Source organism: Melopsittacus undulatus, chromosome 3 (genome assembly GCF_012275295.1).
Source record: "Melopsittacus undulatus isolate bMelUnd1 chromosome 3, bMelUnd1.mat.Z, whole genome shotgun sequence".
NCBI lineage: Eukaryota > Metazoa > Chordata > Aves > Psittaciformes > Psittaculidae > Melopsittacus > Melopsittacus undulatus.
The window spans coordinates 44,004,576-44,030,429 of NC_047529.1; the positions used below are offsets into that span (position 1 = coordinate 44,004,576).

At 37.5% G+C, this 25,854-nt stretch overlaps 1 protein-coding gene across 1 annotated transcript in view; it reads left to right on the plus strand.

The window, feature by feature from the left end:
• The first annotated feature begins 3,993 nt into the window (after positions 1–3,993).
• RIMS1 (regulating synaptic membrane exocytosis 1) overlaps positions 3,994–25,854 on the plus strand; it is a 153,627-nt gene continuing 131,766 nt past the window's right edge. The window contains exon 1 of the mRNA XM_034060466.1: positions 3,994–4,317. Coding sequence (XP_033916357.1) covers positions 4,089–4,317 — 229 coding nt within the window. The 5' untranslated portion in view covers positions 3,994–4,088. The remainder of the gene's footprint in view (positions 4,318–25,854) is intronic.

Below are 25,854 nucleotides of genomic sequence, written 5' to 3' on the forward strand. Positions count from 1 at the left end.
GCATTTAGTTCTCTATTAGTAAGTTTCTTTAGGTCTTACATCTCTGGTAAGTAGTTGTTGTGGATGTAGCTAAAACCATGCACAGTAAACACTGAATTTATTTGCAGCATAATGTTGGGTTATGAGAAACAATAATTAAAGGGAAATACCATGTGAGTTTTCTGTGAGAGCAGAGGTTGGGAGTTAGCAGCCTCTGATTCCCATCTCTGGGCTGGGAGTCTGAGTTGGCTCCCAGTCCAGGGAGACTGGGACTCGCAGCCCAGTCCCAGTCTCTGCCACCCAAGGTATAAGTCCTATTTACTTGTCCTGACAGCAGACACCAGTGAAAACAAACCCAACCCACTCCCTCAAGTGCATCAACAAGCATTGGTCATGTCAGTATTTACGCAGAAGAGAGCTAGGGCTGGGCTGAGGGGGGATTGCTAAAGGTGGGACTGGCATATATTGACTGCACATTTTGGAGAAGCTCGCATAGCATGTGCCTGTAGGATGCTTGGCTCTCACCAGTGCAGTCAGTGCTTGGAGAAGCATGTTCTGGGTTCTGTCATGAGCACCAGCCTCACCAGCTAAGAGGAGAGCGAGACATCATACCTGCTCTGTGAAAAGTGAGCATGCATTTCAGGGCCTGGGGAGTAGCTGCACTGACTCTTCTTGTTGTCTTCAACTAGGTTATGTGGGTATGCAATTTATGTCGAAAGCAACAAGAAATCCTAACGAAATCTGGAGCGTGGTTTTTTGGAAGTGGACCACAGCCTTCACCCAGCCAGGACGGAACACTCAGTGATACAGCAACTGGTGGAAGCTCGGATGCACCGAGAGAGAAGAAAGCAAGACTTCAAGAGCGATCAAGATCACAGACTCCCTTAAGTACAGCAGCTGCCTCATCCCAGGAAATCTCCTCTTCCGGTGTCCAGTCTGACCGTAGGAAAGGAGCAGAAGTATCACAGCCAGCTATGGGTGTGGACCAAAAGCAAGTTTCGTCAAGGTCTAGAAGTGAACCTCCAAGAGAGAGGTAATGCTTTCTGTCTTGATAGAGCCTCACAATTATAAATGCTAATTCCATAATATCATACAAGGCTGTCAGCTGAGCTAGTTGTGTGTTTCTAGAACAGTGTAAAAGCAAAGAGTAAGTTGTTGTAATGGCTAAAGAAGGATAAACATTTACTAGCAACTACATTGTCTGATTTGGTCTGTGCAATAGAAAAGAGAAAAAAAAATGTATTTTATGGATATTTTCCTGTACTTTAATGCATTTTGGTGTACACTTTTAAACAGAATTGTAGGTTACTTTAAAATATCTGCCAAATTTAAAATTTAAAAGTTAGTAAACAAAGTGGAGAGTTCTGGTGAAAGGTGACCCTCCTGCCCATGGCAGGGGGGTTGGAACTAGGTGATCTTAAGGTCCTTTCCAACCCAAACCACTCTATGATTCTGTGAATGAGCAAGCCTTTAACTTATTGAAATACATACTAGAATTTAGATAAACAACACTCCCCCAAAAAGCCCACAACAAAGAGGAAATCCATCCTGTGGATTTCTGTCAGATATCCTTATGTGTTATCTTTCTATCAATGATAGTTCCTGGTTTATTATTAAAATTAATGCAATTAAAAGAGCTCATATACACCTGCAAAGTAAACATTCATGAAGAACAGCAATCGTACCATCTTGAATTCAGAGAAAGTTATGTGCAAGAATAAAGCCAACCAGAAGCAAACTAGTATATTTTAAGTGAGTTAAATGAGTAAATTCCTGAGCTGTATTCACTGTGATGAATGGGTTGGAGATTAGGAAATCAAGAGAGGATAATGCGATGAAGCAGTTGCTGTTCTTTTGGCTGCTGCATTACAGATGGCAGAGAAGTTGAGGGAGCCTGTGGCAACAAAGCAAGAGGCTGCCATAAAAGATTCTTTCTTGGCCAGAATGGTTGATTTTTTTTCATAGCTATTAAAGTTGAATATGGATGATGAACAGTGGTTAGTAACTTACTGTGCGGGGGAGGTCTGTCAGGGTTTACCCTGCACCAAAACTCAGGTTAATGTTATGTATATGCATGATGTAAATGAAAATGTGGTCCCTTTCCCTCATTCTGTTGACTTTTTTCCTCCATCACTGGGAAGGCCCTCAGAGCAGTCATCACTCTGCTGAAGGACAATTTTAGGGCATCAAAATGCTTTGTATTTCCGCTTTGCTGTCCATAAGTAAGATGGTGATATTAATTATACTATAATTAATTATAAGTTATATTCTCTGCTTGTCATTGAGACTTTCAAATGAAGTTGAAGGATTCTGGATGGAGAGTGTCTGTGGTAAGCTCAGGTCCCATTTATTGCTAAGAACTCAGGAAGAACAGGAAGTGGAGGAAAAAGGAGACAGGATCCTAACTTGGATTATATCCAACTTTTCCTGTCCTGTCGGTGCATTTTTGTAAATCTGTGATACATAATCTGAAGACCTATCAGTGGTGGAACAGAAGATTCAGTGCCACACACACACAAAACAAAAGGGTCCTCGTGACTTTGTCCCAGTGCATGGTCATCTCAGATACAGTGTGTAGCTGAGTTCAGCCTTCTTCAAAATCGATGGATTCATATGTGAACTGGTAAACAAAAGTGCAACTGGAATGGTGAGAGAAATAAAAATACCTGGTATAAGAGGTTTTTAAGTTTCTCCAGCTTGCTTATTCTCCCAGAGCAGAAGATAAAAGAAGAGGGAGCATAATTTTCACACAGCCTTATTATTCATTTTTTTTGTACTTTAACTGTATAAAGAAATAAGTTACATTTTTTCCTCTTTTATTACCAGAGAAAAGAATGCCATTAATTTATCTCAAGGAGTCAATTTGCTTTTCTTTATATGCTTACGAGTTGACAATTCTTTGTAGAGTTTAAATAAGATAAAGCAAAGTAGGTCAAATATTACTGTTTCTGCATATATTCTTCTTTGTATTTTTTTATATCTATATTACTTACTGTAATATTATTGTGGGAGATGCTCCATTTGGTGGTGTTTATATCTATACTGTCGGGGTGCTTGAAATGAATTGGACAGTTAGTCTGTAACCCTCATGACTGCTGCCAGAAAAATGGAGAACATATTCCAATACTCTGTCATAGTGCTGTAGTTACTACAAAGATGACTTTGAATCTGCCTACTTAAGTAGGTTAATTCTTCTTATCTGCATTTATTCATGTTAATATTCTTTGTGATTTTGCTCATTTAATTGGACTATCTGTAACTTATGTTTTTGTGGATTCTGGAAGTTGTTTACTGTTGGAAAATAAAAAGTACTGCTGGAAGGATTAATAGACTTAACTCATCTTAGTGGATCCAGCCTTTCTATGTATTTTACCATATTTTATGCTGGTTTATGATCTATTTACAATAACAGTGTACACAAGTATTTTTATTTTGCATTCAGTTCTTCTAATTATTGTACTCCTTTTCACTGTAGGAAGAAGACAATATCTGTTTCGGACCAGAATGGCAAAGTTTTAAAGAGTGAGCGTAAGCGTGTGCCAAAATCCTCACTTCAGAAGGAAGGACCAGCAGATGACAGGGAGCGTAAAGAACGGCATGAAGGTAGAAGGCTGGAGAAAGGCAAGTCACAGGACTTGCCAGAGAAACTTGAGGAAGGCAAAGTGCCTGATGATGAAACACAAATGAAGGAAGATGAATATCATACCCGTTACAGGAGTGACCCCAATCTGGCAAGATACCCTGTAAAACCTCATCCTGAGGAACAGCAGATGCGCATGCATGCAAAAGTTTCTAAAGCACGGCACGAGAGAAGACACAGTGATGTAGCTTTGGCACATACAGAAATGGAGGAAGCGGAGGTACCTGAGAATAAATTAGGAAAACGCTCACAATTACAGGGAACTCAGGACAGAAAATCTCTTGTGGAAACTCAGAGGTCGTACTCTATAGACAGAACAGGTGATGTAAGAATTTCTGTTTCTAAACAATTAACTAATCATAGCCCACCAACTCCCAGGCATAGTCCAGTTCCTATAGAACACGTAGAATACAAGAACCACGATTCTTTTAAAAAACAGAGCCGCCTTGATCCTAGCTCTGCTATTCTCATGCGAAAAGCAAAGCGGGAGAAAATGGAGACCATGCTAAGGAATGATTCCCTTAGCTCTGACCAGTCGGAATCAGTGCGGCCATCCCCTCCAAAGCCTCATAGAGCAAAAAGAGGCGGAAAGAAAAGGCAGATGTCAGTTAGTAGCTCAGAGGAAGAAGGGGCATCAACACCAGAATATACTAGCTGTGAAGATGTGGAGATAGAAAGTGAAAGTGTCAGTGAAAAAGGTAAGGACCTTTATGTATATTATGCACATGGCCATGGTTTGGGGAAAAAAATAATTGTATTTTTCTCTCTCTCTTACCTCTTTAAAAACACACTTTTGCTCTTTCCCCTTACCTTTCTTTTCCCAACTGAGAAGTGTCTTATAGCTGTTTACATTTGGTTTGCAACATTTCCTTTTACATTCTTAGATGAGGTGGTTACAGGTAGCATCAGCTGAAGAGTTTCTTTCTCATTCTCTTCCCTCTTTCACCTAGAACTGACAGAATTAAAGGGCTGTAGTTTATTCTCTCACTGATATCAGTGCTCCTTTAATCACTGCTTCATCCTTTTGCCTGTATGCAGAATAATTTTTTGTGTATGAGTTGAAATTTCAAGTAAGTTCTGTACCAATGTGAGCAGACCATTATAAAACATCATAATCTTACCGACACCTTAGTCTTAAGCAAAATTTTACTACATTTAATAAAAATATCAAGGATCTGCCAGAGTTCCTTGCTAACAAGTACAGGATATGGGGCAAGGGGAGTGTTATATAGGAAAGAAATGAGAATTGCCTAATGTGGTGTCTAGATGAATCGGCTCCCAGGCTTACAAGTATGTTTAAAATCTGTTATTTCAGTTTGTTTTCATCTGTTGATGGTAACACTTAGCAGTAAGGAATAAGTATAGCACAGTGTGCTTTTAAACAAAGCCTTTCTTCTGGCTGAAGAAGTTAATCAAATTCATTAATGGTGAACAGATAAAATAAGCATCATCTGAAAAGACTGTGGTAAAACCTACCATCTTATAGACCTAATTTGTCTTCAAGTGGCATTACAGAGAGCTGAAGGCTTTTTGTGTCTTTGAAAGTAGCTTTTAGCTCTTTAGTTTAATTATCTGTGTTTGTAACTTGAAAGTTTTCTGCTGTTGTTCATACTCAAAATGCCAATGGCTTGTCTGCCTTGCCTTTTACTTCCTGCCACTGTTTCCTGACATGTCTTTGATTCATATATGCTAACCTGTCTGTCTTTATCTGATGTTGTGGTCTCCTGACATCCCTTAAAGCTCTAGGTATATATAGAAAAAGAGACAGCATTTCTCTCCTATCCCATCTGAATAGCTGCATATTTTAACTTTCTGAGCATGAACTTGCCCATTCAAAATATGGAAGCTTGTTTTCTGCTCATTTTTAAGGAGGGATGATAATCATGACCCTGAAATATTCATCCAGATTGTACTTAGACATAAATATCCTTGCTTTTTTTGACTGTGGGGGTTGTCAAACACTGGAACATATCACACAGAGATGTTGCACAGTCTTCATCCTTGGAGATGCTCAAAACCTCATCAACTGTGGAGATGCTTGGGGGAATGCCCTGAGACATATGCTCTAGCTGACTCTGCCTTTGAGGAAGAGTTAGCACATCCATCACCTGCTATTTGCTGTAACCATTTAATACATATTTTGCCAGAATGATTAACAAAATAATTCCAGAGCACTGGAGATACTTTCTTTCTAACAAATAAATGTCTTCTGCAGTCTACTGAGATTTTGTCTCTTTGGCGGAGAGCCTAAAGATTTATGCTAAGTTGTTTTCATGCTGGGTTAAATCAAAGAAACTGAAAGAACTGTTTAGTGATGTCCAAAAAGGTCCTCTCAAATTTCTTAAAAAAAAAAAAAAAAACCTAACCAAAACCCAAAGGAACTATACCCTTCACAGGACACTGTTGCCAATTGCTGATCACAGTTTTAATCCTATTATTAATATAGGCTGTAAGATTCCTTATTCTGAAATGCATCATAGTTGAACATGAAATAGGCTGAGTTTTCCAGTGTCAACACTGTCTTGGCCAGTCAAAAGGAGTCCTCTTAGAAGGCATAAATTTCATTCATTCTTGCTTCAAAGACTTGCTAGAACAACATAAACCAGACTATTACAAAGGAAATCCAGACCTCATTTTAAAACTGAGAACAGCTTCTGCCTACTGCCATTCAATGAGGAATGAAAATCAGGTTTGGAGAAAGTTTGATGAAAACAGATATTTTCTTTAATGTTTAAAAACAAGACTTTGTGTAGAACTAGTAGATTTGTGCCCAGACAAGGTTGTACTTCACTTCTTTTATCCCGTCATAGGTATGAGAGATATTCTAGGCTTCTATCATGCCATCTTTGAAAGGGGAAGATAAAACAGTGTTGAAAATTGGGCAGTATGAGGAAGTACTGAAAGCTGCTCATGTGCTTTTTTTTGTAAAAAGATGTGCTACAGATTTTACATTCTGCATACTCATTGGTCATATTTGCCTAAATGTTTATTTTGTGCACACTATCTAACCTTGAAAATATGCCTAGTACTTGCATATTGTCAGCAAAATGGTAGAAAGCTCAGTAAAAATCACTTTGCATACTCACTAATGGATTCAATTGGGAGTGAGAAGAGCATGATAGAGTTGGAACCTTGTTTGAAAAAAACCTCCTGAGTTGACATTCCAGATTCTTTCAGTGAAGATGTGATTGTTTAATTTTTAATTCCTTTCTTAGGGTACTGGGAAGAGCAGGGCAATCCAGTTTCAGTTCATTAGAAAGTGTTATGGGCAGGAATCTTGTTGGGATGTTAGTGTATGCACAGGTGTGAGGCAGGGGGTTTGTGACCAGAAGGAGAGAACCTGGAAGTTCAAAGGAAGAAGGGATGCTGTGGTTTGCAGACAAATGTGTTCGTGCTGGCTCAGCTCCAGGAGGAAAGGATCTGACCCCTTACTCCATTCTCCTTTGGTGCTTTGAGAACCACTTTGGGTACTGGTGCCTGGGTGGCTTTGTGTATTAAAGGGGAGGGAAGAGCTTAGATCACTCTGCCCAGTGATTTCTTCCAAGTGCTGTAGCATTGTTGGTAAAGAAGGCAGCTTGTGGGCTAAGAGAGAAACCACACATGTACAGTAGGGTGTATAAATGGACCAAAGGGAAACATCCGGAAAAGTCTATAGAGAAAAGGAAGCTGGTTTTAGATGTTTTTAGCTAAATTTTTTCACTGAGGTATTTTAAATCTGGCATGCAGGCAAGTCAATTTGTACTGTAACATCTGCTAGCATATTTTAACATCTGTTCTCATGGAGAGTTGGGCATAGTTTTCAGAAGAGATGAATTTGTTTCAAATGTGGCTGAGCTTTAACAGTGTAAAACAAAATACCCTTGCTAAGAAGATTGTTAATTCTTAGAAATTAGTTCCAGTTTATCTTCTAGTCTTTGTGCCATAATTTAGATCTACATTGGATTCAGATTTTAATGAAAGTATAATCTAAAATGGCTCTAGCTTCAGAATTTTGGTCAGTGCTTATATTATTCAGTGCTATCAATATTCAGTGCTTTTGAGTAGCTGAAATTATTTGCAGCCCTTATGGAGCTGTAAATAAGTGCTTGTTAAATTAGGGCAGTAAGAAATCTGTTTTGTGTATATGGAATTATGCAGAGTACATACATGCATATGTAAATGAAATAAGCTGAGCATTAGTGGGAAAAAAGTTATACTGTTGCCAAGAAGTGCAACACTTCACTGAGGTGCATAACCATATATATAGGGATGTCATGAAAGATATGTGACTGAACGCTCCTTTTAAATCATAGCAGAGCCATTTCTCTAGTTGTGAACATGCTGGAGGGAGTTTGCAGTCTTTGGTGAGATTGAGCAAGTTCTATAAAATATGATATATATGGAAAGGTGGGATGAATTGGTGCTCAGTAGTCTAGAAAAGAAAGAGAGAAAAACCAGACAAACAAAAGGCAGGGAGAAGAACTGAGATTTAAATGAGAAAGAAGAAGCTGGAGGGTGAAAGAGTTTGAGTGCTTCTTTCTAAGCTGGAGGGTTAAGTTAGGGAGCTTGAAGCTTGCTGACAGAAACCATGTCAACTCTAAGGACAGAAAAGCAAAGTTAAGAATAATCGTAATCATAATTTCTTAGTTGAAATTGAGCATTCCTGGAAATAAAAATTGATTTCTTCATAGCTTTCACTGCATTTGCTCTAACATAAAAAAACTGTTGTTCCTGTGGCAGGCTCTGGGCCAAGGTGCTGAAATCTGGGGCTAAATCCACAGTACTTCTGTCTGTAGCTTTATCCTTTTTTGTCACTTTTCTTTGCCTGTTTTCTTGCCTTGCATTTAAATAGCAAGTTCAATGGAGCCTGGGGTTTCATTTTGTCCTTGTACAGTGTCTAATTGGTGAGATTTCAGTCCATGGCCAACTTACCTTTATGATAATAAAATGGTATGCTTATTTATGCAAGGATATATTATTAGGTACCTTTTCCTTCCATTTATCAGTATCCAGCAGAATTCCAGATTACTTTCAAGTGTCCTCTGGCACACTTGCATTCTCTTGTGGCTAACCGTGCATCACTACCACAAGGGATTCAGTTGAGCCTAGATTCCTGTTCTCTCTACGTATTAATTTGCTGTTAATCAACTAAATTGACCATATGTTTTCCTGCTTGCTTTTCCTATCAGGTAACAAATTGTTTCATGCATGTTTACTGCCACCCTCTTTGAGACATTGTGGAGCTATTTCTTTCATATAAAAAGACCCGATATTCACTCCTCACAGCCTTTTTCAGCCTTTGGATTGTTTATTTTTCATTAGTTACTGCCGCTGTGTCAGATTGAAGACACATAAAGACAGGGCAGAGTTTTATACTTTTATTCTCAGTTTGAGAGATGTTTTTGTATTTTCTGAAGGATTTCTGTATCAAATTTTGTATTTGATAAGTTTGCTGTGAGAAAAAGTCTGCAAGCAGGATATACAAAACGGGATATGCAGAAGTGATTATTTATTGGTAGGTGCATGTAGTAAGCGGTTAGAATTTTCATGCTGCTAGCCTAACTTTTAATAAGGTCACAGCCTCCCTCTCCAGACACCCAACTGCTCTAAATGTAACAGTCTTATTAATGACTTTTTGAGATGCCCAACACTCGGAGTCTCTGCATTTGTACATGTTTAGCTTCTTAAAAATATCTCTCTCTCTCATGCATGGGTTTGTCAGCACATTCCCTTGACTGACTGCAAAAATAATACATGAAGGGCTAATTGTTAAACAATTTCAACCTTAGAGCTATTCTTTAAGGGAGCATAGGTCTCGGAAATACTATGAGGCTACTCAGGAAAATGCATAGCTACAGCAATATTTTTTTAGATCCTCTGTATTAAAGATTTTATTACATTTTCTTTGCAGCCATGAAGCAACTTCTGCTAAAACATTTTATTTAGAATATTTTCTTTTCACATTTGCTTCCTGTCTGCAAACTCAACCTTTTCTATTTTAGATAAGCAAATACCAGCATTCTTTACCTTGTGCCCTGTGGCTTTGCTGTACCTAATATGCAAATTTGACCACATCTAACTTGCTCCACTGGGCAAGTTGAGAAATGTGCAAGAGCAGCGTGGCTCATCTAAACTTCCCAAATCCAAATAATGCTCTTGAAAGGAAGGTGGGCTGTTATTGGAACAGTAGTTTTGAAAGGTGTTAAACTTAATGTGTATTGTATACTTCACGTGAGCTGCAGGTATTGTGGGATTATTTTGCAATTCTAAATGAATGTCTACACAGAATTGAAGCATATGTTTATCTTTCATTATGTAGAGGCTTTGATTGCAGATAGGGTCCTACCTGAATATACCTATGGTGTTAGCTGTGGGAACTGTGTGTGATGGAAAAATAAGGAGAATGGTTATTTTCCTTGGCTACCTCTCACTGATATTTGTAATTTAAGATAAAATGTTTTCAGACATGTAGCAAGGAGAAATGAAGTACATCACACATTTATCTGGTTTTAACTGACATATTTTATGATTTAATTGTATACATTATTTTCTAGAATTTAAATTTCTAGTTTTTGAAACCTAGTCCTCAGTTTGGTGATTCTCTCCTCTACAATTCAAGCTTCCATTTTAATTAGTTATTCTTAAAATGATTGCTCTAAAAATGTTCTATTTAAAGCAACTTGGTTATGTTCTTATACCACTTTTTTGAAGGATTTAAATTCTCAATATTTTTTAGAATTGCCATGGAATAGCCTTGGTTAGACTGGAGGGCACACGCTTCTTTCTCCCTCTAAAAATCAATGGTGCTGTAAATTTGTTTCAGAATTGTCCTTCACAGAGTAAAAGTCATTTTCTCACTCAGACCTGAGCTTTGAAATTTACTGCTTATAGGTAAGAGTCAGTGTATATGTTTTAATGGTTGGCTTGCTATTAATTTGGCTCTTTTACTGAAAATGTAAGTTATTTTTTCTCTGGAAATGTCAACTCAAATAACTTCCAACTGTAAATTCAAAGGAAGAATTTTTAAAACTTTGCCACTGTTGTTAAAGTTTATTAATTAAATAGCATAAGCTAATAATTAAAAATGTAAACCTAGCTACCTATTTTTGTGCACCTATGTTAAACTTTCATGAAATTTTATTTCATTTTTTGCTATTATTTTCATCTTATGCTATTAAAAAAGCTAGGTGCTAAGAATTTATTTTGCTGTGTTGTTCAGAGAAGAAGCAAACACCACAATGGCTCTTTTTAACCCGTTGGGGAACATATTCTTAATGATTAAAATTGTGCCTAATGAGCCACTAGATGGAGCAGTCAAATCTAACTTTTATCGATGACACTCTATGCAAGACAATTTCTTTCTTAACAGAGAGTTGGAAGTGCAGGCACACCTTCCTACTCAAACCAGTAATTTAAAAACCTTCTTCAGAACTTACCTCTATGTGCATTTTCCTGAAGGCAGATTTGCATTGTCCTGTAGCTTCGGTGGAGGTAGTGTATGGAATATATTCTGGATATGGAAATTACACCAGCAAGTATAGTTCTATGGAAGCAGTCATTCATTATGTGAGTTGAGTCTTATCCTCAGAAAAAAAGTAAACACAGCAAGAAAATGGCACTAGTTTTGAGGATCACGAGCCAGATTTCCAACATTTTTGAAAGCTTAGAGATACACATTTATGGATGACTGTATTTGTGCTTAAGAAATCTTGCTGATACTTTTGGTAAAGTCATATATTTTCTTCCTACTTACCCAAAGCACATTTCCTTATACCCGAAATTTTTTATGCGCATAGGGTAGTTGTGATGGATTTGCCAGTAATGGAGTTGTCATCATCTTTAAGCTGGACTGTATGCGGGAGGCCAAAACATCCTCCTGGAAATGGGAATTAAACTAAATGCTTAGGGATGAATCCAGTTGTGCTGCTGTGGACTCTTCCACAGAAAATTTGCTCTGAAATCAAGTTATACAAAAAATTGATTAATTTGTTTCTGTTAATCAGTTTTAAATCTCCCCATCAAGGAAGTGTTATGGAGTGGCTATTCCTATAAGCCACTAAAAGGAAACACTTTGTAAGACATTAATTTTTGCCAGTGAGGAGATTTGTTTGATTGTCGTTCTTTAATAAACAAATGTACCATTTACATTTTGACAAAACCTTTCCTTTAAAAAACCAAACTAACACAAAAAACCCCAACTAGGACAACAGATAATGATATTAACTTAAGGCCTGTTGCCAGACATCAGTTATTGTGGATCTAATCTTACTTTGACCTAGAAAATTATTGTGAGGATTAGGAATGAATTTTCTGGCAATACTTAAACAAAAAACATGGTCACCATTAAACCCTGCATTTAGATGGGTGGGGGTTTTGGGTGGCTTTTTTGTTTGTTTTGCTTGTTATTGTTTGGATGATATATAACATATTTAAAGTAATAAAAAATGATATTTAACAGAGTTTGACCCTTTGAAATGTTCAAAGTTTATGGTACTGCTGCTCTAATATCTAGGTTTAAATCTGAAATTTTAAAATCAGTGGATCTGGGAGGAATCAGGTTTGCAGGAGGAACTGGAAACTAAATCATGTCTATGTAGATAGAGGATGGGGGAAAACAGAATTTTGTTAGTAGCACAGTACTAAACATTTAGCAATGGAACTTGGAAATGCTGGATGCAGGAGCAGTAGATAGCAGGATGTTTCTTTCCTGGCTGTTGTATACCTGTGTGCCTGAAGGGGTTTCTGTCATTTCGTCATACAGCAGAGCTCTTGTGTCTTCCAGTCTGCTGCAAAATGGCAGGTGATGTTCTGTAAAATTCTCCTGAAGGACCTTTAGGAACAGTGTGGCAAAGCCGCTTGTTTGGGATGCCAGTGGAAGGCACACATAGCCTGCTCCTGATGTGTGTGTTTAGATTGCGTTTTTCAGACAGATACCAGGTTACTTCACCTGTACTTTGAATTGATTGGCTTGGATCAAGGTTTGAACTAGAAGCTGTGCAGTAATGACAGCATGACACTGATTTAGCCCAAGCTAAACAGAAGGTCAAACATATTAGTGCCAGTATGTCCCTCCATGTACGTCCTTCTGTTGGTGTGACTACATCATTTCTGCTTTGGTGCCTTTTTTTTTTTTTTTTTTTTGCCAAAGCTGGCCAAGAATATAAACAGAATATGCTCCTGTCTGAATGGAAAGGAACATTGATGAGCTCTGACAAGTTTGATGGGTGTTTGAGGGCAGACATTCCTTTTAGTGTGTCTTTTTCACCGCAGTCATCTCAGTTCTTAAGCTCTGTTTTTTCTCAGAAGTTATGAGAAATGACAGGCCAAACTATGTCAATCTGTTGAAAAGAAAATCACTTCTGTATGTGTGGATGTGTTTGTATATTTATATGCATATGTATATTTCTATTTATATAAAAAGATTTTCTTATGTAGATGTTAAATGGTTGACAATTGTCCTTGCAAAGTTTGTAACTATTTTGCCAAAGAATCTGGAAAATACTCAGTCTTCTTCACTGGGCAATACTTTACTGAAGAGAAGATACACTTTTGCTGTGTCAGTGTACAGAGAACAGAAGTGTTTTAATTAACACAGTGTCAGCTAAGCTCTGCACTTCAGCCTATGACAAACAAGTACATTTTCTTTACTGTATAGCCAAAAGCTTCATCCAAGTTTTCTGTGATCCCAGGAGTGCATCTTGCTGCTAGCTGAGCAAAGGAAAGCTTTGATTCCTCTCCATAAATCTTTGTTTCAATACTTTTTTACATATTTAACATTTCACCACTAGATGTATTTCAGTCCTTTGACCATCGCTTGAGTCAAGTGGTTATGTCAGTTTTCCACCCACCTCATAATTCACCAATCAGTCCATATCTCTCTGATTTGGATACAAGGATATTGTGAAAGACTTGGTTGAGAGCCTTGCTGCAGTTACATTAAACAATATCTGCTTCTCTCCCCGTTTCTGCAGGCATGATTTCTCTTTGGTAGAGCTATGCTGATGGTTCCCATTCAGCTTCTTGGCCTTCATGTCCTCAGGGTTGCCTTCCAGAAAGATTTGTTCCTTAATATTCCTAGGGACTCAGATTAGCCTTCCAAGTTTGTATTTTCTCAGGTCCTTTTTCATGCCCTTCTTGAAGGGAGGTGTGGCATTTGCTTTATCCAGTCACTGTGAATCTTCCACATTAGCCAGGACCTTTCAAGGTAGATCAGACAGGGCTACAGTACAACAAATAACATACAACACCTAATATCCCATCTCACATTTCTGCAATTGTGTTAGAATCAATTCTCCATTGTAACTTGGCTTTGAGGTCTGAAGACCATGACACAGATCTTTCCTGTTGTTTCTCTCGCTTCGTAAATTACATTCCAACTGAAAGCATAGATTTTTTTTTCCCCCTGGAATTGCTCTTTCTGTGCTTCTGGATTAAGCTTAGGACCATTCTGTGGCTTTCTTCTTTAAAAAAATGTGTTGTAAACGTTTTAGAGGAAAGCTGCATTAAACTGAATAGCATGTTTAATGTTTGGAATTTGACCTTTTAAAACTTGACAGCCTGAAGGTTTGGATATCTCTGTGGTAATTGTTCAATTTCATTCTTTTCTAATGGCCTTAGAAAATTTTATAAATGCAGGAATCTCATATATGAATTAAGATCTAGAATAATTATTAACAGGAACATTAGGAAAAAGCTAAAATATGATGGTTAAAATCTTAAGTATTAGATGCAGAGTGTAGCGTGCCTCAGAGGATAGTGGCAGTAAAAACCTCCTGAGATTCCATAGGTAATGGTGTCCAAAGCAAAGGTTGAAAGTGTGCTGTAACTTAATTATGTATTTTTATTAGCACAATAGAAAGGTAACCAGATTTCCAATTAGTTTCTTACTGCCTTGCTACTATTAATGTATATAAAAGTAAATAAATCAACTGTCAGCATTAGATTCTCAAGCTGTCAGATGGGCTTTTTGGGCAACTAGAACACTCTATTTGACAGGGGCTGGGAGGAATGAAAAGCACCCTTAGGGATGTGCAGTACACAGTTGGTGGCACTGTCCTTTTCTGTCCTTTCTTACCTCAGAATGCTCTTTTGCTCCTCTCTTCCCCTGTTTTCTGCATATACTTGCATATTCAGCATATACTGGCAGACTCTAACTTTTAAAGCTGAAACTGTTAGACAAAGATAGCTAGGCAGGGCTTTGATAGGTCTTATAGCTAGGGAGCAGTGGGTAAAACTGGTGTTGAGGACTGCCCAATCTGGGGATAGAAGAGCAGACAAAGGTTGTATATATCTACCATGAAGGGGAATGGAGGCCAGTGAAAGCTTCAACAACACAGTGAGGCAAAAATAACCTGTCTAAATACGGAAAACAAGCCTCATATAGTGCAGACTAGTTCAAAAATTCTGAGGTTGTAGTGAATAATAAATATCTGCTGAGTTGGGTTGTGGCAAAATCCCTTGCCTTGTATAGTATGTGCTGCAAGGCAGGTGAGCATTCAATATCCAAGTGAGTTATGTTCTGAAAATGAAGCATAGCCCTCAACACCAGCTCTGGCAAAACAGGACATCCTTCAAGGTCGAGTGCAGAAGAGTCAGTGGGGTAATGGATGTGCTGTGGAAGCACTGGGCACTTGTCTTGCTCTTATCTCTTGTCCTTTTTGCAAGGTATGTTCTCCAGCTTCAGCATGAAGCTGGGTATATGTTTCCTTGTCAGTAGATGTCCAGATAATCACTGTCTCTTGGAATATATGAAGCCTAGCCATCATCTTCCAAAGAAGTATCTCCTAACAAGGAAACATCAGTGAAAAAAACAGATGTAGACAGTCATGTTGTCATTCTGCTAATACTATGCTGCTGGGGAAGCTGAAACTCAACAGTGGCCAGGGTTGTCAGACTGACAGGTGAAATCAGTGTTCAGCACCAATATTTTGATCATGTGATCCAGAACTGCAGGAAAACAACTTGATTAAAAGTGTCTTTTCATTATTACTAATACCTCTATATAAAGGTGAAAGAACTGTAAGATCTCATTAGCTTAATTATTAATCTTATCCCTTATAAGCTTCCCTTTGTTTGCTTTACTTTCTCACATTTTAGTAACCAAGGAGGTTTGTTTTTTTTTTTGTATTTCTGAAGTCCTGCAGTATCTAGATATGCTGCAGAGAATAGAATATTTTTAGAGGACTGTGTCTGCCAAGGAAATAGTTTTGCTGTTGTATGGTTTGGATATAATTAAATTAGATTAAATTCTTTAGCAAATGCTATTACTTGTAATTCACTAATTGTCATACCAAATATGCTGGGGAAGGTTATCTTTTTTATCTCGAGTATTTAATTTGGAATGTGAAATGTTATTTCCAGTTTTTAATTTAGAATATATTTTTCTTATATTTAATTACAATTCCATGCACACTTCTGTTATGTAAGAAAAGTATTAAATCATCCAATTTATTTGAAAAACTGATATATTTTTCAAAGTGCCATTGTGTTTTCAGTGTGCTAGAAGAAAATCTACAGCTTGGGAAGTTTTACGTAACTTAAGAGCTGCATTTCCTTTCACAATTGCTTCATTTATGCAGTTCGTTAAAACTTGTTCAGTGCACTACTGCTGAATATAAATAAAAACTGCAGCAGTAGTATAGATTACTTGGATGCCTGAGCTTGAGTCCTCTTCTGGCTTTAAAGCACTAAGAAACTTCTTTCCTGTTCTATGTGGAGAGGAAGGAGGGTTTTTTTCCCCATCTTCCTTTCTGAGGATTGTTAATTCTGGATTCCTAAAATCATTAACTCCTTCTAGAGACCTTAACTCCTCATTGCAGCAAGTGTGTATGAACTAATGCAGTAATCGATGCTTGCACTACACTGCAGAGATTTGTTTTGATGACAAGAGCCCTGTTTGGTGTCACCGGTGTTGAATGCTTGACGCTGCAGAATAATTTGGCTTGGAATCAGGACGCAAGGACCTTAAGGACTTCTTTTCTGTCATCTCCTTCACACTGAAGTGGATTTTTGCTTGCATTTCAGTTTTTCTACAGTTACAGGCTGGAATTCGGCAACCTACTAGATGCCAGTTGTGCTTTTTTAACCGTTGCCTTGCTGATGCTGCTATGTTTGCTGGGTTTCTTCAGTTTCTGCTCCATACGTTGCATTCAGGGTCAGGTAAACAAGTCGCTATACAGTCCTGAGGGTTTAGATATATTTTTGTATTTTATATTATTTTAGAGTATATTTTTCTATAAGCAGATTTCTTTAACTGTACAGTTTGAGTGAAGATGATGTGTCTTCTGAATGTAAAGTATTAATTGTAGCAAATATTCAGGTTAAGAAGGGAATGAGGAACCATTTTGCTTCTAAGTCTGCATTTCAGTTATGTTTATACTTTGAAAGTGTATGTCAAATTTTGTATTAGTGATGCTACATGGCATGAGTTTTTAAACAAAAATCTGTGTTTTGAAAGCGCACATCAAAACATAAATGTGTTTCTGAGAAGTAAAGATAATATTCTGATTGCATTATCACTGGTTTGCATTTTGGAGAAGTTGTGGGTAAAGAATCTAGAAATTTGCTTTAAGGAACAAATAATCACATTGTGTATTATTTCTCTTTTGCAGAAGACTATTGATATGTCTTCAATCCCCTGAACTGTCCTATTGTTAGTAGCTTTAACAAGTTCAGATTTGAATATGATTCTGTTACTTTTATTTTTGTGTTTTATTTGGGGAAGAGAATATTCAAATCCATGTACATAGAATGAGAATATGTTTGCTTAGCATAATATATAGTTATGGCCATAATAATAATACATGGCCTATAATAAATTACGATTGTGGTTTTGTGTATTATCTCTGCATCATCATCCTGATGTCCTTCCCTGATTCAGAAAGTGCAATGCATCAGCCCTCTCCTGGTGGTGGTGGTGGTGGTGGTGGTAAATATCTGTATTTTGGAATAAGGTCCTCAGCTAAATCTCTGCAGAAGCATAAGAGAAAGTGAGAGGAAGGACTGATGATTGCAAGTTCCTTGGGGATTATGCAGTGTGCTGAGAATAACAAATATCTTTTAAACCTTTTATCTGAGTAGTTGATAGGACTGCTTGTAAAAGTAATTTTTGTATTTTTTCACTAGAAGAATTATGTGAAAGATTGTGTGATAGAGTAAGTCATGAAAGTGTTTTTATCCTTTCAAATATTACAGCTGTGTTATTTTAACATGGTGTAAAAAATCCATGTGTGAATTCATTTCATAGACAATAAGAGTATACTGAGGACAGCATCTGCAGAGATGTGTTGGAGAAAGTGTGATTGAGTAGCAATCAGGATAGAGTTGGAACTGAAACAGCAGCAAGAGTATCAGGAAAACAAGATGCTGCTAAGGTTGGGAAGAAACGATGTTCAGCCTTAGCTCTTCAAGTTTAAAGCATAAGACTGGAGAAAACCTTTAGTTAATGCCAGATCCTTGCACTGTCTGTTACATTTAATTGTTTATAGCTGCATAAAGAAGACAAATCCTTGTTTCTTCTTCAGGCTACTCACTGTGGTAGACAGCTGTAACCTGCCTTTCAGAGACCTCTTGTACATTTTGGCATAAGTAGATGAAAAAGGTCAAATAGGTTTGGGACTGAGAAGTATAGAGCTGTGATACCCTGCGTTGCAGAGATTCAAGGCTGTGCTAAGGGCAGTGTCATACAGCAGCATGGCTCCAGCCTTTGGAATAGCATAGAATTTGAGAGCTAAAAGATACTTTAAAATCACATTAGACCCACTGTCGTTGGCCCAGTTTTGGTCTCTCTTGAGAACATCTGACTTTCTGTGTGATCGAGTTACAAAAGACTGTTAAACCAGACCATCTGTATCTCTCTGGCCATTAAATTTCACTCATCTCTCCCTCATAACTACAGTTCAGTTAAATGTTCCTCTTTGATAATTAATCTGTGTACTGCAAGAGGAGAACCTGAGAGACTGAGCTGTCATCAAAGTCACTTTCATGACAGGGTCTTGGTTATGTGTGAAAGTGCCCAGAAGTCAAACTGTGATGCAAAGTAAAAGCAAAACCCAAACCCACCACCACCCAAACCTTAAGTTCTCCATCAGTTTGACCTGTAGAGGTTTTTTGTAACAGATTTTAGACAAGGCACCTGAGCCTGGCCTCTGGCCAGACCCTCAAGGGCAAGGGTGATGGTTTTCAGACAGCAGCAAGACTTGTATTCTATCCTCTTATTACTACTGTGGTAGATTACATCCATCCCATCATCTTCTGCACAGCTAGTCCTTAACTGATTGACTGACTTTCCTTATTTCTACACCAGTTTATCCTGGTCCTAGTGTGGAGCCATTTCCTTGTCTGACCTTTACTGAGTCTTCTTTTCTTCCAGCTCCTATTTTCAGTTTGTCAGGGTAGCTTTGAAGACCAGTCTTGGTGTCCTGTAACTAGCCATTCATTTCTCCTTGGAGTCAAGTTACCTATGAATCTAATATGTTTCTGTTTTATTATCTAGAATGGTAACGTGAGTGTTGACTATTACTATATCCCAGACAGACGTGACAGACTGCATAATGAATACTTTGGGTTTTTTTTGTTGCCAATTTTAGCTGTTTAAAATATGCTTTTCTAAATAGCTTTTTCACCTTATGCTGGTTTTGTTTAGATAATTTTTCTGGTGTGACTCTTAACGTGGCATGCTTGTAAATGAAAGTCCTGCTCAACTCAAGATATTAGACATCTGCTGTAACCTGTGTTACTGCAGTGGTAGGAAATGACATTGGGTTATAATTGGCACTTTGGATTTTTTTAGGTCTTGTCTCTTCTCTTACTATCCTGAAGGTGACTTGTTTTTTTACAGTGTTTTTTCAGGAATTGATACTAAGTTAACTGGACTACAATTTCTAGTCCCTCTTTCCCTCCCCTGTCCTTCAAAGATATGTGCTGTGTTTGACCTTTCTTAGTTTTGTGGAACTTCATCCATACTCACCGGATACTCAGGAAATAATTGTTTCTGGTAGTGAGGTAGCTTCAGATAGGTCTGTAAGTATTCCAGGACTAAGTGAATTAGCCTAGCGTGTACTCTAGGTAGTCTTACTGCTTGTTACTGGATACTAAGGACCAAGGACTAAATATTTGCAGAATGATTTTGATTGTTTTTACATACTTTGCTGTTTGCATTACTTTCGTCTTGTATGCTTCCAGGTACTCTATCACTGGGTGATATTACTCTCTCATAGGCAAATTCTTGCTGATTGTTCACCTTCTTCCGGAACATTTATGACTTAGCTGGTCAGTCTTTGACTGCATTTTTCTTTTTCTGTATTTCCCTGCTTCTACTTCTGATATTGGTATTATTTATTCAAGTGCTTCTGTGATTGATGGACTCCTTTTGCTGTCACAGCTGCTTCCATATTTTCTCTGAAGTTGGGTGTTTTGGTTTTGTTGTGGGGTTTGGTTTTGGCTTTTGTTCTATTTTGTTTTCTTTTTATAGAAAGGTTTTTGGATTTTAATTCTGCTCAACTTCATTCCCATTTTAAAGATTGCAAAATTTATTCACTTTCACATTCTTAACTATTTCTTCTCTACTGGTGGAAAGCAAAGCTTCAAAGGTCCTTTGCTGGCTGTTTTCCTAGTGTCAGTGATATCTCACTGTGCGCTCCAAGGATTCTTCCTGCAGTATTCCCCTCTCAACTGGAGAAATGAAAACCTTTAAAACCTCTTGTTATCTTCAAATGCAGCATAATGAAGGATTCTGACAAATGCTTATAATAAAGACAATTAACCACTCCTCCCCCAAACAACAAAACAAAAAGCACCCAAGCCCCTCACTAGGCTCTAATCTTCTTAATTTGGTGTTCTGAAATAGGTCCCCACCATGGTATTGCTGTGTTTTTCTCTTTAATCATGATCCATTTAATCTGCTGCATTTTCTTGTACCGTTCTGAAGCTTGGGACAACTAAGAACTTTTCCTCCTCAAACTTTCATTTTCATTGTAATATTTGGGATTAATATTCTCCCTCAATTTTCATTAAAATGAAATCACAATTTGATTACAAAATATAATCTGTTATTTCTCAAGTGACTTGTGCAGCTCAGTATGACTGAGTTTGTGACATTCAACAGAAAGGGTTACTGTCTTTCTGCCTTCTGGTTCCTGTGGTCCTGCAAATACTGCTGTTTCTAAGAGGGTGTTTATAAACACTGTGAATTGCCTTCTGTATCTGAGCAAAAATGCTTTTCTTCTTCCCCCACAGTAGGAGAATTAGTATTTTCAAATATGCCTCCCTGGGCATAGCCCATTTTGGTCACCATTTTTGCAGCGGGCCACTTTTTGCTGTAGGTCACCATTTTTGCTACCAGGCCACTGATACCTCACTGGGCATTGTATCCTTGGGACTTCTAAGGCTCTTTCACAAGCTTACACTTTTTACTGTTCTGCTTATCCTTATTAAGATTCCTATGTACCCTGGCAGTGTAGTTACACACCCTGGGGGTTGGGGAGAATTTACTTTCAGCTTTGATTTTTGAATTATAATTCATTAATAAATCAGCCTTTAACAAATATTAAGATAAAGAATGTTCAACTGAATCTTGTTTTTCTTTTTTTTTTTTTTTAAGAGGAAAAATACCATAAGAGACCAAAATGAAGATATTACCTTCATTTGCAATTAACACCTACTCAGCTCAATTGGTTTTAAATATCCATGGGGGGAAGGAGGGAAGAAAACACACACCCGCAACCAACCAACCAGCTGACCAGTAACCCTCCCCAACCCCCTCCCATATCACCCCACAAAAAAAAACCAAAACCCCAACCCCCAAACCACCACATACCCCACACTTAAATAGCTAAAAACTTTTTAAGCTCTTTTGCCTATATGGGCTTTTTAAAATACTTTCTCCCACCTCTCTGTAAAAGGCAATGAAACCAAACCAAACCCCACCTCCCACCCCCCCCAAAACAACTCCCTGTCCCAAAAATCCTCAACCAAAACCAAAACCAGAACCCCAAAGAGAAACCAAACCAAACCAAAAAAAATCACAGGAAAAAATTGTGTTAGCTAAAGAACAGCACGGCATACTTGAAGTGCTGGGAATTCTTTCAGAACAGCAGAAAAGTTACTAAGAGCTGATCAGGCTTTTAGTGTCCAGGAGAGATGTGTATCCATGTCTCCAAAATTACTAACCCATGTGATATTTTGAGATAACTTGCCCTACATTTTGCAAATTTCATCCTACACTAAACAGAAGAACTATTTGAACTATCAAGAGTTCAAATCAAATAAAAAATAGGGTTCATAATATGAAAAAGGAACTCGGATAAAACTGCTAACCTAGTGTCAATATTGAATTAGAATTAGATAGCAAAGCCAGATTTATTCTGAAAAGGTCTACATAAATATCTCTATCCATCCATCCATCCACCCATCCATCTGCCTACAGAATTAACTTCCACTCATGAGAGTAATCAAAGTCAGCAAAATCAGCACTCAGAGCTAGACCCAAGACAAAAAAAATTTTTTCATAATTTTTGGATACCACAGTATCAAAAACTCGATTAAATGTTTGCCTGCTGATTTGATGTTCTTGATGCTGAGAACCGTGTTTTCTGGTTTCCTCAAGAAAATGTTTAATAAAGTTTTTAAAAGAACTTTTCAGATTAATGGGAGTTCATGTATGCTGTTTAGTATTTTGCATCTCCGAGTCTCTCCAGGTTCTTTAACACTTGAAAAGCTTTCTGAAGACCTTCTGAAGGCAGTTTTCTGAGGGCCATCCCTTTGCGAAGCTCATAAATTCTTGGACTCACATGCTTACAATAAGATTTACACATCCTCAGAATAACATTTGGACAGTCTCTGAGTTAAAAATAAGCATCTAGTTGGAAAGGGTTAATGAGCTCTTCAACTCTATCAGTATTTGAATGAAGGGACTAAATAGTGTTGTCTCAGGGAGTCACATGAGCAGACTCCCTAGAGGTTCAGGAAACTTAGAATAGCTTCCTTGTTACAAGTTCATATCACAATATGAACTTGTGTTCATATTAAAAGTTTTAGAAACATTCACAAATCATTAGCTTGTTACTTGACTGGATAGGTTGTGATTTTTGGCTTCAAGTTTTCAGTTGGCAAGATTAGTAATCTTTGCTTTTAGTAATCCCTAAAGCTTTCTAACAACACTGACATGTTTCAGGTAGGAAGTCCACGCTGTGAAATGTACAAATGGGCCCAGATGTTTTTGTGTTGAAAGTTCTTTTGCAAGTATTCCTTTAGAGAAAAATTCTTAAGCCATCAATGAACACAAGTACAGTGCTTTCTTCTGAAAGTGAGTGTATGAAAACTGTACTATTTAAAAAAAATATATAATCTATAAAATACAGAAGTTTTGCTACATAAATATGTGGATAAGAAACTTGTTGTATTGAGCTAAATAATCTGAGAGGCTGGCTCCAGCTTTAGCAGCTATTGGGGTCACAGACATGTGTGCCAGATCTATACCCCAAATATGAGTATTTTACATATAAGCTGTCACTTGTATGGAGTACTAGTCTTTATTTGAACTTACAGAATGTTAGCTTTCAGTGTTTAGGAAATGTGCCAGCAGGGAATTTAAAACCAATGTGATTATGTGTTTTCTACACAGAATAAAATCTAAACTTCATAGGCATGTGCTGCGTTCTTCCCTCATACTGCATGAGACAGCCTGCCCTTTAACTGCATAACTGGTAAAACGCAGACCTCATTCTGCAAGGATTAAAGTTCTTAACTGTAGGTATCTGAAGTGCATTGATTTGAGAGGAAGGAGGTAATGAGCATTTTTGTGATGCTTTCTGTGTAAATAAGTAGGTAGCTTTTGAATTCTTTGGTAGCCACTTAGATGCTAGGACTGTCTGTCAAGCTGGGTACTCGTGTATTTTCTCTTTATGTGGTTAATTAGTAGTTTGACTAGAATGATTTAAACATACATTGTTTATACACTGAACTAGTTTTCTGACATGATAATGTGATTAGTATCTTTTTTTTTTCTTGAGCATAGAAGTCCTTTCTTGCTTAACAATATGACCTACCACATCTGTAGCAGAAGACGGATGTTTTTGTTGGCAGTAATAGCATGCTCAACATGTTTACCAACAGCACGCTGAGTGGTCTTCTAACTCATAGATACTCAAGCTACAAAGGAGGAAGGCAATCAAGTTGATACATGGAGTATCTTTGCATTTGTTAAATCTTTCTGTAGCTTGATATGTGGCATCTAGTGATAATTTCCGTAAGTTACTGATCCAGTTTCATAGGCACTGCGGAAGATGTAACAGAGGATCCTCTGGGTCTTTGATAAAGCTTTATTGTGTGTTTAATGCAGGCTATATTTGACTCTAAAAATTAACAAAGGCAAATAAATTACCATTGTATGTGTTAATTGCAGTGATCTAATCTGGCTGTACAGGAAGACAGTTTGTACCATAATTTTAAATGCCACCTCTGAAAATAATTGGCTAAGTTTCCTAGTTACATAATAGAACTGCTTTGTTAGCAGCTACGTTAGACTCAAGTAAGTGCCTAACATGGGCTGACTGACTCTTATCATTAGACTGTCTGTTTCTTGTCTTAAGTAACTGCTGCAAATCTAGTGCATCTGGTTTTGAGCAAAACACCAGAAGTGCATTCTTTGCTGAATAGCAGTCTGAATGCAGCCTGGATGGATTTGGGGTCTGGAAACATCTAGGAGTATTTTATCTCTGGTATTCAGGACTCTTTGGAAATCACCGTGGCTGGTCATATACAATAATGGACTTTTTTGAGCTTGTTTTGGCTTTGCGAGAGAAACAAGGCCACCATTTCCAGCACCTCTCAGCTTTGCAGGATGTCACGTAAAACACGGTTATCCCAGCACTAGATTTTGGTATGGGTAGTGCTGCTGAAGATGGAGTATTTTAGAGAAAATGTGGGTTTGAATTTTGCTTTCCCTTTATTTTGCAGACAGGCATGTTGCAGATATAAAATCGACAGCAATTTGAGGGTTTTATTCCCCATCTTGAAATTTTATCAAAGACTGCAAAAGACTTTCACAGAAAAATCTCAACACATTTGTGTCTTGAAATTAGTTTTTTGATACTAGCTCTTTGTCCAAGACTAAAGTAATTGAGCAGCAGCATGTTAATAGGAAAAATATTTAATTGCTGGCAGGATGCAACTTCTGAATCATTCCCTTGGATAAAAGGTTCTATAAATATATGCTTGTTTCACTCCATACGTCGTAAGTAAACTGTGCATTATAACTGCAGATACATTTTTAATAATATGCTCTAAGTTGAAATACATTTTATATGTTTTAGAAATATATCAGTAGTGTAGAAAAATAATATTTTCATAGAGGTTTATATTTAAATTTTTGATACTTTTAAAGTATTGTTTAGAAAGTGTTTAAAAGGAGTTTAAGCCTCTATATCAATTATTTCCTCCATAGAAAAGTTGGTTTTTCTTCTCAATAATGTTTTAAATTTGTCTTATTTGAATAATTTTATTAAGTGACTTTTACCAGTGAAGAGAGTACGCTGCATATAGGGGGCTTTTGTTGTGAGTTTTGGTGTGGTGGTTTTGAGAACATCTGAAATTCTGAAACTATGCTCTTAGATTGTAAGTTTTTGCATTATTGTTTACTGATTCCTGGGTCTCTGCAATACTAGTTCAATAAAATTATTTTGTGTAATTAAACAAATAGTGTGACAGTGCAAGAATAGCATAAATAGGTATGAAGTAAAGAATAGCAACGACATAGGATGATCAAGGAGAAATTGTTTTTTTTGAAGCATAACTGTAACAGAGAACTGAACTGCAGATGTTGTGTCAGTGTTGCTGGCATAAAATATTTTTAAAGCTTGTTGGGGGTTTTGTACCTTCATGTTTTAATTCCCATGCTCTATAGGTGTTTATGAATATAGATTAACTGACATTGTCCATTGTCAGCTGCTTTTTACACCTGCAGATTCAGACAAAAGTTTGTATGCCGGTGCTCTGCATCAGACTGAATTTTAATAGGACTCTTAAAATTGAGTAATTTTTCAAGAATGTGGACTTTTTTTAACCCCAATTCATTCATTTTTACATGTAGACCTATCACTGTCAGTCAAGATTTTTAATTTGATAGCTATCTTTATGCTTTCTTAGCATAATGTCCATGCTCCAGCTCAGCAGAGCAGCACAGTGCAGTTCCTGCACTCAGCTTCTGAGATCAGAAAGCAAAAAAGCCATGGCAGGCTGCAGGGGACATAGCTGGTGGC